At 43.9% G+C, this 16369-nt stretch overlaps 1 protein-coding gene across 1 annotated transcript in view; it reads left to right on the top strand.

Annotated features, from left to right (window-relative positions):
- Positions 1 to 16369, top strand: part of RPS6KA2 (ribosomal protein S6 kinase A2) — a 143771-nt gene that overhangs the window by 113332 nt on the left and 14070 nt on the right. Inside the window, exons 14-16 of the mRNA XM_083366367.1 lie at positions 6761 to 6886; positions 12997 to 13086; positions 16024 to 16182. Coding sequence (XP_083222493.1) covers positions 6761 to 6886; positions 12997 to 13086; positions 16024 to 16182 — 375 coding nt within the window. The remainder of the gene's footprint in view (positions 1 to 6760; positions 6887 to 12996; positions 13087 to 16023; positions 16183 to 16369) is intronic.

Here is a 16369-nt window from a genome sequence, read left to right as displayed (position 1 = left end):
GACTGAGAAATCAGAAGGAAAGGGGGGGGAGAGAACAGAACCAGACTTTAAATTATCCCAGATAGAATAAACTGCTACTTAAAAGAATATTCTCACAAACCTATTAAACATGTAACTTCCAGGGTTTTCTAGGTCAGGGCTTTTCAACCTTTTCACCCATTGTACCACTTTTAGGATATGGCAACATCCAAGTACCACCAGTCGCCTAGCAAGGTGTCAAAAACCTGATGACCAAAAAAAAAAGATGAAGTACAGGCAGTCCTCGACTTACAACAGATCTAAGATGGCGGACGTGCGGGCGGATCTGTTTGAGTGAGCTCTGCAAGTCTCAGAAAATAGGTGTCCTAGGAGCCCCCCAGGGGTGCTTGCACCCTCTGGGTTGGGGGATAGTGAGTGCAATTGCTTAGGCAGCTGAAGGATGAAGGTTTTCGATTCCGTTAGCTGCCAGCTCTGCCGTTTTTTCGACTGGAGGCTGGTGGCGCCTACCTGCTCCCTCGGGCGTTTTTCGGGCCGTTTTCGCGGGCCTGGTGGTTGCGGCGGCCGGCGGCTTCGGCAGCGGCATCTTCGGCGGTGGCGGACCCGGCGTTCACGGGAGGTCCCTAGCTGCTGGCGGCCTTGGCGGAGGCGTTTCAGGCCGTTCCGGGCCGCTTCTGTGTCCGGCTCGGTCTTTCGCGGCTCTCCCTCGGCTGTGGCGACGGCGGCGTTGTTGGTATGTTCCGGGGACGACGGGGACGGCGGCGGCGGCGGCGTTCTCCGGGGCCGTTTTGGGCCTGCCTTTCCATCGACCGTTCGCTGGGCATCCTCGGCGGTTGTGGAGCCGGCCTTCGGATGGTCCCTCGCCTCTGTCGGTCCCGGTGGAGGCGCTTCGGGCCGTTCGGGCCGCTTCAGTGGTCGGCCTGGTCTCCCTCGGCTGTGGCGGCAGCGGCGTTCCTGGCTCGCTTGGATTGCGACGGGGATGGCGGCGGCGGCGGCGGCGGCGTTGTGCCGGGGCCGCCTTAGGCCTCCCTCTCCACCGATTGTTTATTCTCGGCTCCATCAGCGTCCTGGCGGCGGCAGCAATGGCGGCGGCGTCTGCAACAACGCTCCGGTGGTGGCGGTGGCCCTGGTGGCTCAGCGGCGACGCTGTAATCAACTTATTGTTTCCTCTGCTTGCTTTGTTTTTTCTGGATGGCCTGGTACTCTTACTTCTGTTGGTGGCCTCGAGGGTCCCTGGGCTAGCCGGTTAATCCCGGTGGACCCCAGTGGAGCCCAATGGTCCTTTGAAAGATCTATGTTTCCCGTGATACCAGTTGTGACTCTGGCTGGTGCCATTGGATTTGTGGACCCAAAAGAACTAGATAATTTGGAAGACCCCAATGACTGCAGAATTGGCCATGATCAACTTTTTCGAAGGACAGAGCAGCGAAGGATTTGGCCACCTAGTAGTGCAGACTTTGATGATGTAATATACGATTCCATCCCTGCCTTCGGACTGTTCTCTATTGCCATTCACATATCGGCCCCAAAGGTTTCAGAGTTCCCTGGGTACTGGCCACAGTGAGAGGGTGGCCTGAACTTCATCTGCTGCCCCTAGAGGTGAGAGCTCTAGGGGACATGCTGTACCCAGGATGGATGTTTCGGACCATTCCCCCCCCTGGTATAGGCTTTCCAACCGTCGTGAGAGGGCGGTGGTTGGCCTGTCCTGGGGTGACACCCAGCTGAGTGGCAGCGGCTGGGTGGAGGCTCGGGACTTCTATTTGCTCTCTGTTTGGTTCCTCCTTAAATCAACTGATTATGGACTGCCTATATCTGGACTGCTTTATGCCTTGTTTTAGGTACTCCTCTACGGACTTGCTCGCCCTCAGGGGTGCTCCCCCTTCCTGGAGGCGGCCCGCCTTTCCAGCCGAGTATAATCTCGAGGAAGGTCCCATCTATTGGGATCCTGAGAGATGGCCGGGCACGGCTATGGGCCTCCGACGTAAACCTAATAGGAGGTCCTTGATCTGTTTTTTGTCAAAATTCTTTTGGGGGTTAGGGAGGAGGGAGGGTTCTTTTTTTGGTGGTTTGGACGAGGGGGGCAGTCCAACTACCTTTGTTCAGGCTAGTGCTGAGGCTGATCGCGGAGGGGAGGAGCGGGGGTCGGCTGCTTCTGGGGCTCCAGGGCCAGTCGTGGGATTGTCCATTCCCACGACGATAGGGAATGGCAGCAGGTGTAGGAACAGAGGGCCGTATCGGTCTCAGGGAAGGCCTCTCCGCTGTTTTCAAGCGGTGAGGCACTCCGACCCTCTGGTTCCGCCCCGAGGTCCCGGGAGTGAGGATGAGCAGCCTCCTGAGCTCCGGCTGGTGTATTTGAATGCCAGGTCGGTCGTTAATAAGGCTCCTCTCGTTCGAGACTTGGTCGAGGGTGAGCAGGCTGACCTGGCTTGCATCACGGAGACCTGGTTGGGCCCAGAGGGCGGTGTACCTCTGGTTGATCTTTGCCCACCAGGTTTCCGGGTGCTGCACCGGCCTCGGGCTCAGGGTAGGGGTGGGGGAGTGGCTGTTGTTGTGAGGGAGACCTTGTGTCCGCGGGAGGCCACCGTTCCCCAGACAGTCGGGTGTGAGTCTCTCTTTTTGAGATGCGGCCCTGGTGCGCAGTTGGGCTTGCTGCTGGTGTACCTTTCGCCTAGTCACGCAGCAGCAGCCCTGCCTGAGCTGCTTGATGTCCTCTCTGGGCTGGTGGTTGAGTTCCCGAAACTTATAGTTTTGGGGGACTTCAACCTACCATCGCTGGGAGGATCATCTGAGTTGGCTCGGGAGTTCATGGCTTCCATGACGGCCATGGACCTGACGCAAGTAATTACGGGACCGACTCATGAAGGAGGCCACACCCTTGACCTTGTTTTCTTGTCTGGACGGTGGTTAGATGATCTTGGTGGGGGCTCTCCAATTATTATGCCCCTGTCATGGACCGATCATCATCTCCTGCGGCTGGTCTTCCGTTTTGCCACCCCCCGCCGTGGGGGTTTGGAACCACTCAAATGGTACCGCCCCAGACGCTTAATGGATCCTCAGAGGTTCCAGGCGGCGCTGGGGTCCCCACCTGCCTCCCTCGCTCACAGCTCGGCCGAGGCCTTAGTGGAAGCCTGGGAAAGGACGGCCACTGAGGCCCTTGACCGAGTTGTACCCTTGCGGCCCCTGACCCGGTGCAGATCCCGTCGGGCTCCATGGTTTTCTGCGGAGCTCCGGGAGATGAAGCGTCGGAGACGGGGCCTAGAGAGCGGTTGGAGGGCCAGCCGATCCGAACCCGACCGATTGCGACTAAGAGCCTATATTAGGTCTTATCTCGCTGCAATTAGGGAGGCGAGGTCCAACCACTTCGCCACCCTTATTGCGTCCGCAGATAATCGCCCGGCTGCCCTGTTTAGGGTGACTCGCTCCCTCCTAAATCAGGAGGTGAGGGAGGATCCCTTGCAGGGACGTGCCGAGGAGTTTAACCAACATCTGTCGGACAAAATCGCTCGGATTCGGACCGGTTTGGATTCTGACTGGGCAGAGTCTGACGATCAGGACACGGGTGGTCTTGTCGATATCATCTGGGAGGAGTTTGATTCTGTGACTCCGGAGGAAGTGGACAGGATCATGGGGAGGCTGAGCACCACCACATGTTTACTGGACCCGTGCCCTTCCTGGCTGGTTTATGCAGCCCGGGAGAGGACACGCAGCTGGTTCCAGGCAGTTATATCGGCTTCTTTGAGTGAGGGTATCTTCCCCGCCGTCTTGAAGGAGGCGGTGGTGAGGCCTCTCCTCAAGAAGCCTGCCTTGGACCCAGCTGTATTGAACAACTTTCGTCCTGTCTCCAACCTTCGCTTTCTTGCGAAGGTTGTTGAGAGTGTGGTGGCGCATCAGCTCCCTCTGGTCCTGGATGAAGCGGATTATCTAGACCCGTACCAATCGGGTTTCAGGCCCGGGCACAGCACGGAGACGGCATTGGTCGCGCTGGTGAATGATCTCTGGAGGGCTCGGGACAGGGGGCATTCCTCTGTCTTAGTCCTATTAGACCTCTCGGCGGCTTTCGATACCATCGACCATGGTATCTTGCTGCGGCGTCTCAGGGGACTGGGAGTGGGAGGCACAGTTTTACAGTGGTTCTCCTCCTATCTCTTGGGACGTTCGCAGTCGGTGTTGGCAGGGGGGCAGAGGTCGACCGCGAGGTCTCTCATTTGTGGAGTTCCTCAGGGGTCGGTCCTCTCGCCTCTCCTGTTCAACATCTACATGAAGCCGCTGGGTGAGATCATTCGTGGCTTTGGAGTTGGGTATCATCAGTATGCTGATGATACCCAACTTTTCTTTTCGACCCCAAACCACCCCAGTGATGCCCTCAACGTGATGTCCCGTTGCCTGGAGGCGGTTCGGGTCTGGATGGGGAGGAACAGACTCCAGCTCAACCCCGACAAGACTGAGTGGCTTTGCATACCTTCATCCCGGGTTTACTCGGACATTCCATCTCTAGCTATGGGGGGTGAATCATTACCCCCCGTAGATAGGGCCCGCAACTTGGGGGTCCTCCTAGATTCACGGCTCACCTTGGAAGATCATATAGGAGCCGTGACTAGGGGGGCCTTCGCACAGGTTCGCCTGGTGCGTCAGTTGCGGCCCTATCTTAGCCGGGATGATCTATGCACAGTCACTCATGCGCTCGTGTCCTCTCGTCTGGACTACTGCAACGCTCTCTACATGGGGCTGCCCTTGAGGACCACTCGGAAGATCCAACTGGTACAGAATGCAGCCGCGAGAGTGGTGTTGGGAGTCTCCCGATACTCCCACGTTACACCTCTGCTCCGTGAGCTGCATTGGTTGCCAGTTGCCTTCCGGGTGAGATTCAAGGTACTGGTAACGGTATTCAAAGCACTCCATGGCATGGGGCCGGAGTACCTCAGGGAACATCTGCTGCCGGCATCAAGCTCCCTGCGCCCTGTGCGTTCCCACAGAGAGGGCCTCCTCAGGGTGCCACCGATCAGAGAATGTCGATTGGTGGCCCCCAGGGGGAGATCCTTCTCTGTGGGCGCTCCGGAGCTGTGGAATCAGCTACCGGTAGAGCTCCGGACGGCGCCCGATCTTCGCTCCTTTCGTCGCGATCTTAAGACATTTCTGTTTGTACAAGCCGGCCTAGCCTGAGGGGGAGTGTTGGGGTTGTTTTATCTCTCGCTTTTTAATTTTTTTGGGGGTTTTTAGCGTTGTATTTATATTGTTCTTAACTAGGGCTATTGTTTAATCCTGTTTTAATGTTTGTATTCGCTATTTTATTCTGCCCTGTGAACCGCCCTGAGTCCTCAGGGAGAAGGGCGGTATATAAGTGTTATTAAATTAAATTAAATTAAACAGTTCGCTTAGTGACTGAAGTTACAATGGCACTAAAAAAAGTGCTCCCCAAGCCACAACCGAGCAAGACACCTGCCTGCCTGGCACTCAAAATATTGAGCTCCCCTAATCCACTACAATTATATTCTAGGAGCATAAGAAATGATGACACCTAAAATGTAAAATGCTAATAATATCAGTGCCATCTAAGTAATTAAGAATTGCAATATAATGTACAGTACATGTGTCAATTTCTCATGTTTCCAACATGAACTATTTTGTAATGTGGAAAAGAGAATTTCCCTATTTCAGTACCAGAAAGTGTTACCCTAATTAAGAGCTGAATATGAGCTATACCCACTGAAGGGAAATTGTTCTGACATAAAATTACCCACCAGTATGACCAGTGATGTGATGACTAACACCATTGTGTAAATAGTTTCAGTTATTTCATGGAAAGATTTAGTTCCCATTTTCAACCATTTTTTTCACAAAGTGTCACAATACCTTAAATAAATTGCTTCCACCATCTTTTTGTGAGGTATCAGCAGTAACTTATTGTGTCTTTCCTCTCCAGTCCCAGCTTGCAAAATACAACAAAGGTCAACAACCAAAAACTCATATTAGCAATGAAAGCTAATATGAGAAGGTTTATTTTCAGCGGTAGAGGATACCCTTTGCATGCAGAATTTCCCAGACGAGTTTCTCTGAATGTCACGTTGGCAGAAAGACAAGATATAAATCATCTTCATCATCCACTACATTTCCAAGGAGAGCTGAAAAATCCCCAGGGAATATAGCCTGAACAGCCATTGCCAGTCAGTGAATAAATACAAAATAATAAATGCACTGAGGATGGGAAATTACTTTTTTATTTATTTAACTCCTTTCCTTAAAAATCATAGTTTGCTGTTTTCACACCAGCTCAGCCAGATGGCAGCTTCTATCTTTAGAGATCAGGAAAGTGTCGTTGACTAGCATAGAGATTTTAAAAACCACCCCAAAACCGATGGCAAATAAGTTTCAGGTTGTTTGCCAAGAAAACTACAGAGAGACATTTGCATTAACTCATCAGCAGTTGAGCTCATTTTAAAGGCCGTTTAACTTTAATGGGATGTTTATTTTTGGATCAACTGTGTTGTATTTTTAAACTAATATTGCTGTAGCTTTACTTAGTTGGGTTTACGTAAAAGAAAGCCTAGCATGCTAAGGATTGTAAGATCAATTGGACAGAATTAAGGCAGCACTTGTTTAATTAGCTGTTCCTCTGTGTTAATCAAGTGCTGCCTTGGGTCGCGATGGGTCGGACACGACTTCGCAACTAACAACAACAACAACTGTGTTAATCAATCCTCTCTGAATTGCTAGTGCTGGAGAGTCTTCTGATGGAGTCAATCATAAGACTTGTCCTTTAATGCTGTTGTTTTGTTTCCCTCTATAGCAGTTACATGGGAACAATATTCACTTTACAGATGGATATGAAATCCAGGAAGACATCGGAATTGGCTCATACTCTGTTTGCAAGAGGTGTATTCACAAAGCTACAGAAGCAGAGTTTGCAGTAAAGGTAAGGAATCACTGTGGTGTGTCTGGTGATCATCTGGCAAGGGCAACTAGTAGAGGCTTTGCTGCCTTGATGCAGCAGGGCAAGAAGTTATGGGAGCCAGCCAGTATGAAGGAGAGTTTCGAATGTAAAATGTAAGTCAACCCATGAGGGAAATCTATATGTGAATGGAGCATTGCTTTTTTTTTCTATCAATCTCAAGCAATCACAATTTATTTGTCATATTATGCCATTTTTAAAAAAATCTCTTGCATTTCATGTTAACTTTGACATAAAGTACAGTATCAAAAGAGAACAAAACCTGGTCCTAGCCACATGGCTATTTGGATCCAATCTCAAGAAATCCATCAAATTTACCCTTGGAGTTTGAAAGTTTGCTTCTTTTCAAATGTATTTATTTATATTTATTTATAATGAGACTTGTATGCCGCCTATCTCCCGAAGGACTCAGGGTGGCTAACAACAATAAAATACAAATAAATACAAATATTAAAAAAGAGTTAAATTGTGTCAAAGTCCCACTAAAACCAATAAAAACATTTAAAAACATTTAAGCCCGTGGAGCTTAGGACTGCCCCCGACCTCCGTTCATTTCGCCGGGACCTGAAGACCTGGCTCTTCGAGCTCTCTGGCCCAGGCTGAGAATTTTAATTTTAATTGGGGTTTTTATTTTTTTTTCAGGGATTGATTTAATCTTTTTTAATTGTTTTTAACTTTTGTATTGATTTTGTTTTAAATACCCTGTAAACCGTCCTGAGTCCTTCGGGAAAGGGCGGTATATAAATCCAAATAAATAAATAAATAAAATCATAATTAAAAACCCCATTATCATCAGTCCAGGTTGGCCTGTTGGAAAAGATATGTCTTAAGGTCACGGCGAAAGGACCGAAGGTCTGGGGCCATCCAGAGCTCCCAGGGGAGTTGATTCCACCAAGCAGGTGCCCCAACAGAGAAGGCCCTCCTGGGGGTCACCAGCTGACATTGTCTGGCCGACGGCACTCTGAGGAGGCCCTCTCTGTGTGAGCGCACAGGGTGATGGGAAAACGTTCCTGGCAGCAGATGGTCCTGCAAATATCCCGGGCCTAAGCCATGTAGGGCTTTATAGGTAAGAACCAGCACCTTGAATCTCACCCGGAGGGCAACCGGTAGCCAATGCAGCTCACGCAATAGGAGTGTAATATGGGAGTATCGAGATGCTCCCATCACAACCCGCGCGGCCACATTCTGCACCAGCTGAAGCCTCCGGGTGGTCTTCAAGGGCAGCCCCATGTAGAGAGCATTGCAGTAATCTACCCGGGAGGTGACGAGCGCATGAGTGACCGTACGTAAAGCATCTCGGTCCAGATAGGGTCACAACTGGCACACCAGGCAAACCTGTGCAAATGCCCCCCTGGCCACGACTCCAACATGATCTTCTAAACTGAGTCATTGCCATTTCATTTCCCCCAGTAGTTCTGCAAGTATGAAAAATTCCAGGGCAGATCAGGCGATTTTGAATAATACAGATCTTCAGGGTATTTTACTAAGTAATTGAACATAATCCAACTTTGGCTTTATTCTTTGATACAACTCTCTTTTTGATTTGAACTAGATTATACAGTAATGACATTCATGTTGAATGTCATTACTTGTGAGATGGGCAGCCATATGAAATTGATAAATAAATAAAATCTAATTTAAAGACTCATGAAATATTTAGATTTGGAGATGTAAAAACACAGTTGGCTGTCCAACACTGTGCTTTAAAGCTCTTGTTGAAAGCATGAGAGAGATATGCTGAGAATTGTTCTGATGGTTTTGTAGCCATAAATGTTTCTTTCCTAAATATTTGTTTACTTCTGCTGGTTCACTAAAGGAAGCCAGCCAGACCGATGTTTATAACAGAAGCAATGGATGTTCTGAGAGTCCTTTATTTTTGCTCGTTTGTTATTTTTTTTAAATATATGTATGTGTAAATGTAAAATGTAAATGTAAAATTTATAAGGCTGAGAAGAAATAAAGGATTTATCTTTGCTGCTTTGTTGTCCCTGCAAACATCATTAGCTTTTGTGTGACATAACCAAGGGCACTTCTACTTGGGATTATTGAATTGTTTTCAGATTAGTTAAATGCCCCTATATCAGCTACACCAGTTTTCTTCTAGCTCAATTTCAGCCCAGTTCAAATCACTTTTGTTTTGTTTTCTTATCTTTGGAATTAGAGTTCCACGCAGTCTGTGGTGTGGCTGATTTTCCATGGGTGGGAAGTCTTGGCACTCTGGCTCCTTTGACACTTCAGCCACTGTGGCATACCAGGGTCCTTGCCCAGAGCTTTGCAGCCAGTGATCTGCATTTTTGTTTTTCTTTTTTCCTTGTCTAAAAGTCATAGGGCAAGAAAAGGGAGGAGGCCAGAGCACTGTTTGATGGCCAGACGTGATTTTTTTCCTTATTTGTCAGCTGGGGAGAGCATTGGTTTAGTGTGGTAGTTTCATTCTTGCAATGTCTGGAGTTAAAACTAATAATGAACTGTTGCAAGACTGTTTCTGAGGGTTTGGGAAGTGCTGAAAGAGTGATAAAAATGCCTATGAGAAACTCCCCGTTTATATGCTTGCAAAAAAATAATTGTCTGCAACTAATTAACAAAATAAAATAGGAATGAACTTGGAGAAGTTGCCTTTCCTTGGAAGAGTTATTAATTACCCAAGGGCACAGGATTCACTTTTCTGAATCCTGACACCAAGCACTTTTGATTAAAATGTTTCCCATTATAGTAAATAGGGACATTTTTCCAAACTTGATTTTACTTATGGAATAATTTGGGAAGTGAGCTAACAGTTGGGATATAAAAGATTACAATCCCCCCCCCCCAAGTATTCTGTGCCACCTGAAATCCACTCATGGGAATTAGGCTTTTTGAAGCCTACATGCTGTTCTAGATGGGGACAAAGTCACTTGTGTAAGAGAGAATGAATGAGTGGATATACAGTAAATGAGATGAAATGTCTGTATAATTGTGCATAAATGCTGGAGGGATTTTGCAACAGGTTGGGGAAGGCTTACTATAGTCATAGTCATATGGACAAACAGGAGAACAAATTTTCATGTTACAACTGGCTGCTGATTTCTTCTTTTGCTAGTACATGCTGGTAGCATGCTTCTTTGAACAGTATAACAGATGGAATACAACAAATGCAGAGAACTTGTCAAATCCTGGCTGATGTTTTCCATCATTCATGTAACTAGAATAATTCTAGGAACTGGGGTAGGGGACAGGGGGAGAGAGGCTTACTTTTATTACATGAAAGGAGCCTCAGAATAAATTATCATCCTTTCCCATTTCATCTTTCTCCCCATACTTCTACAGCTATGATCTGCTGTGCTAGCAAATGTACTTCTGCCTTTAAGACTAACATACAACCATTATTTAAATTTATTATTTTGTCATGAGATAAAACAACCAGTTTGAACTGGCAGGTTTCATACCGAACCACAACACTTACATTTCCTAAGCCTGCTCCTGAAATATTTGAATAAATAATAACAAGAATTTCCTTGAACACATGCCAAGAATGTGTTTGTTGCTATCCTCTCTCTTATACAGAGAAACATTGTTATGTTTAATAGACAAGGAGAAATGGCTCCAAGTTATAAATGTTGTGTGTTCTGTATATTTATATTGTAAGCACGTTGATAAGAATGAATACTTTTTAAAAAAAAATCCATTTGTTCTATAGATTTTTGTCTACATTTTTTATAAGTGAACAATTTGAATGCATTTTCTTGTTTTCCCTTGATGTGCATTTTTGCATAGATCTTTTCTCATTCATTTTTGTGTATCATTTTTTTCCTCTTGAAAAGATTCATCACAGATGAATATTAGTCTTGTGCCTACCAAACTCATTCTGCCTGTTAAGATTTTGACTGTGGAAACTCTGCATTCATTTGGGTGACATTTTAAAAGTTTCTAAAACAAAAAAAGACAGCATACAGTATTTCCACGTTGAAGGACTTGCAAATCCATCACAGTTTTGTTCAACCCAATGAAAAATGTTTAATTGAGTTAATTAAACATACTTTGAATGCTAACAATGATTTCGTTGAAGGTTAAATATGTGGATGCTGCCAATTAATGGTAGACAGAATCCGGAATGTACTCTATACAGTAAGCCATATTGCTTAAAATATTACTAGTTTATTACTTCTTTTTCTCTAAAATAATAAGTCTAATTTTATGGATGATGTTACTGTCCAGTGAATGAATCACCAAAGTTAATCAAGCATAACTTCAAGATAATTCAAAATCATAGAAACAACTTCAGTCACTAATCTCTCTCCTTCAAGACATCTTGAAACAGTAATTACAAATTCCCCTAAAATAATGCTAATCATTAGTGTTGGACACACTTCAAAAATAATGTAAAAGAAATACTTCAAACTCATGCAAGCACAAATAAAACATCTCTCTGCTAATTATTAGAGCAGCCCATCGTCAACATGAGTGAAAACTCATGTTGCTGTTTTAAGAGGTTTCACAAAAACTTATGCAACTATATAAACTAATGCTTATATAAAGTGTAAAGCATGCACAGCCCTCCTGACACCTCAGAGGTAATTATGTTTGTGTACTTGGGCACTTGCTAATGTGACATTTTGAGCAGATGAAAAAACAACAAAACTGCAGTTCTTAGTAGCAAAACATTCCAACTATTTTTCCTTGGTACTGAAAAAACCTTTGAAGATGAATTAATTAAAGATGGAATAATTCACAGAAATTATAGATTATTTTGTCCTGCCATTAATGCACTTCGCTTTGCAAACAATGTCACAGTGGACAGGATCTGCTCCTATGTCAAAGATGCATCCACATCTCAAAATCTTTAAGATGGCTGGTGTGACCTCACAACTGAAGCTCATGTCCCTTTTATAGATGCACATGGGACAACAAAATTATTATTTAATTGCATCCACCATCTTGCAGATTTTGACACACACTTCCATGTCCGTAACTCACATTATGTTCTTCCTACATAATTCTGCTACTTCTTCCAGCTAGAGCCATATTACTGAGCCTGCTGCCTTAACAGAAAAGGATAATAAAGAGGAGGGTATGAAAATGCAGAATTAGTGGAATTCTATTTACAGACAGTTTTACTCTAAAGCAGAGGGCAACAATTTGAGCCCCAATGATTTCCTTTTCAGATACAAATACTGCATACTCAACTGAGGCAATTAACACATACAAACCATAATAAAGGAGCTTTTCCCTGGGCATAGTTAGAATGTAATTTGGAGGTTCTCCTGGACTTGTAGGACTGGCTCAAAGAAAAGATGGTAGCCATGACTAGGGGGCCTTTCACAAATGCATCCTGTGCACCGATTCTCTGGCTATAACTCTTGCTCATAGTCATTCATACCCTGGTCACTTGCTGATTGGATTACTACAGTCCTCTCTACATGATGCTGCTCTTGAAGGCCATCCAGGAGTTGCAGCTAATCCAGAATGCAATAGTGCATGCAGTTCTAGGCACCTGAAGTTTGCCTATATCACACTACTGTTATGCATTACCTTTACAGCCCTTGGGTTGTTTTCAGTCCTGCCTCTCCCTGGGGGTGTCTGCCCATCTCGCCAAGCTAGATAGGTGGGCATGCTTTACGTTCCTTCTCTTAAAAAGTTATCTGATGAGACCTTGATTGGATTTCAGGGCAAAAGTAGCGGTCTTTCCATTTACGTTCTAATTCAATCCGTAAAATAAAATTAATAGAGTCTTGCATTTGATAATTCCCTCTTTTTTGTCACATTGTAAATTACAATTTTGGAAGGTCACTCTGAGGCTCCACTCAAGGCTTTCAGTGGCTCTGGAGCTCAGGTGCATCTAATTCTAGCGTCACCAGTGACAATATAAAACTGCCCTTTTGTTGTTGTGAGTCCCCTGGCTTCTCTTCATTGTCAGAATCAGGAAATGATTTCTTTTTCTGTCTCTGGCTGCTATTGTTTAACTGTTTCCCAAAACCTGTTCATTAATATAGATTGCTGTTTAATTTTAGCCTAACATAATCTATGCATAGCTTTTCTTTCAAATGCACAGATGAGACTTCCTCTCTTTGAGTTTTCTCTGTTCTTCATTTCTCCCTTAGATAATTGATAAGAGCAAAAGAGACCCTTCAGAGGAAATTGAGATTCTTCTGAGATATGGACAGCATCCAAACATTATTACACTCAAAGATGTGAGTAGTTGTTCAGTTTACATATATTTCTTGTGCATATCTCCTTGTGAGTAAAGCTGATCTATAAGAAAAGTTTTTTAGGGAAACCTGTATGATACCCATTCCAACAATCTTGTGGAAATCTGTGCTGTGTCATTGGGTTTAGAAGGTGTATTAATAAATTCGCAATAACCCTTTTATTTGTTTAATTACAATTATGCTGAATTCTGACATTGGATCAGAATGCAAAGAATTCAATAACTACAACGACCTTGTTGATAATTTTTTTTTTAATGGAAGCAGCAACCTTATGGATAGTGCCCTTACACAAAGGTTTTCCATTTTACAAAATGGTGAGGATCGCTATAATAACAATCTATAAGTTGCAATCTAAATGTTGCAAAAAAATTAGAAATCACCATTCTTTTAGGGAGCTTCATGGTTTTTTTAAAAAAAACATTTTTCATACAAGTAATGCAAATAAAATGATGTAATAAGTCTCTCCTCTGTGTAATTATTTTTGGAAGTATGAGGGTTGAATAAAAAGTAATGTCTTCAATGTTGTAAGTTGCCTACAACAGATGGCAGAACTGACAAACTAGAAGCTCTAATATATTCTTTAGCATCTAGTCATTCACTTGGAAATTGTGAGAATACGTTGTGTTGCTACTATTTCTCAAATGGAAGTCTGCAGTGAGTACTCATCAGTGCACTTTAAGCCACACACTGTGATTGACATTTCTGACTGCCACAGAGTCCCTCCAGTTGAAATTCACCTTCGAATGCAGGTTGTTTATGGTGACAATTGCGATGATGTGAGTAGTGTGCGTTGCTAGGTCAAAAAATGTAAAAAAAGTTGAACCAGAAGAGGTTTGACCTGAGATACAAACCAGTGAGTTAAATCTGAGAAGAGTTGATGAACTGATTAAGGGCAATTGGGTCACCCAAAGGGAAGTTGTGGTCAAGCTTGGCATATCTCAAGAAGATGTGAGTTACATTAATGATCTTCAGTATCAGAAGATTTGTGCAAAATGGTTTCTTCATATGCTGACTGCAGAGATGAAAGCTTCAAGTCTTAAACTTTACCACCAGTTTGTCAGGCTATGAAGTAAAAGTGGCCAATGAAACATGTGCTCATCATTACCGAGAAATGAAGCATCAAGTCCATGAAATATCATCACAAAGCTTCACCTGTGGGGGGGAAAAATAAACCTCAGGCTTTGGCAATAAAACTAGTAGTTATGGTTTTGGGGTATACAGATGGTGTTATTCAGAAGGATTTTCTTGAATTTGATACCAGTGTCAAATCAGAGCAATACACCACATAATTCAAAACTTTGAAACAGTGATTAAAACAGAGTTCACAATCACAAAATATTTTATTGCAACATGATAATATTGTAACTCACACTTCATGAGCCACCTGAGGGGCAATTGTGAAATTATATTTCAGTGTATTACCCTATCCACTACGTAGTCCAGACTTGGCATCACTGGATTTCCATTTCCCCCCCCTAACTGAAGCATTATCTACATGGACATTATTGTAATAAAAAAATATGGAAAGGACCTTCAGGACTTGGTTGAAGGGATAAAATATGAAGTTCTTTCATATGACAGCTCCAAGAAGCTTGTGCATCATCAGCAGAGGTGTGTAGCAAACAGTGGTAATTACATGGAGAAGTAAATGCAGGTAACAGAAGAAGTCATTTCAAAGATTATTTACTTGTTTCATTTATTAAATTATCCCTACTTGAAAGTTATGGAAGAGGAGACAATTTTTCATTCAACTCTCATACAATAAAATGATCAGATATATGATACCAACTTCACCTTTTCTATAGAGAACATCACATCTTCAAGGCTGCCCTGCAAAATGTAATTTTTCTTGACCTCCCTATATTCATATATCAACAGCAACAAATAATGATTTGATCCTCATTTATTTAAAAACCAGGGCCAGGCAGCTAGGCTGGGATACACATGGCTAGGTTCATCTAGTTCAACCACACTTGCCTGTTTAGTTCATTACTTTACAATCAGGAGTATGCAATCAGGAAATAATTGTATTAAACCAGGGCAGGCATGTTAGTGCCATCTAGTGATTGGGACTTCAGTGGAAATTATCCCCAAACAATATGATCAATGGTAAGAATTGACAGAGTTGTTCAAACATCTGAAAAAGACCGAGTTGTGTATTCCTGATTATACTAAGCTGAAGAGTATAGCAAACCATTCACAAAAATAATATTTGTTATGGAATTTGTTTTATATTCCTTCCTACATCCTACATCTTTCTGTTTTACGTATAGAATGATAAGCAAATGTTGCAAAAAAAATTGCAGGTCAATAAAATGTTGATGTTAATTAAAATGTGGGTAACTTCAGTTAATGTAACCACCTGCATTAAGAACTATGGTCACTTGATTTCCCATTAAGCAAATGCCTGTTTGACTCCTGGAAATCAGGAAAGGAACAAGTGGCTCCTTTTTTGTAAAACTTTGTATTTGCACAATAAGATAATGCAGGTGGTCCTCAACTTACGACCACAGTTGAGCCCAAAATTTCTGGTGCTAAGCAAGACAATTTTTAAGCGAGTTTTGCCCCATTTTATTACCACAGTTTTATTCCCACAGTTGTTAAGTGAATCTGGCTTCCCCATTGACTTTGCTTGACAGAAGATTGCAAAAGGTGATCACATGACCCTGGGACACAGCAGCCATCATAAATACATGCCAGTTGCCAAGCGTACAAATTTTGATCACATGGCAATGGGGATACTGCAGTGGTCAACAGTGCAAAAAACAAGTGTTGAAAAACTTTCATAAATCACTTTTTTTCACTAAATGGACACTAAATGAATGTCTGTCGGTCAAGGACTAGCTAGCTGTATGAGGCTTTAGTGCATTTAAGGTTTACAGAGCAAGTATTTGATGACTTTTCTGCATGCATGTACAGGTCTATGATGATGGAAAATTTGTATATCTTGTAATGGAGCTAATGCGAGGAGGAGAACTCTTAGATCGAATCCTTCGACAGAAATGCTTCTCAGAACGGGAGGCTAGTGCCGTTCTCTGTACCATTAGCAAAACTGTTGACTATCTGCATTCTCAGGGTGTGAGTATACCAGTTTTTCTGTATCCAATCAACTTTCTAAAAAAAATTACTTCATGTCATTAAAATATTGCATTTTGGAAGGTATATATCATCTCCCTCACAGACACAAAATCCACAATGAAAATGAATGTGGAGTGTGATTCATTTATATTCATTCATAGTGAAAGATGGAAGACTGCAAGATAGA

Source organism: Vipera ursinii (genome assembly GCF_947247035.1).
Source record: "Vipera ursinii genome assembly, chromosome: 1".
NCBI lineage: Eukaryota > Metazoa > Chordata > Lepidosauria > Squamata > Viperidae > Vipera > Vipera ursinii.
The sequence above is the reverse complement of the archived record's forward strand: the minus strand, read 5'-3'. Positions and strand labels throughout refer to the sequence as shown.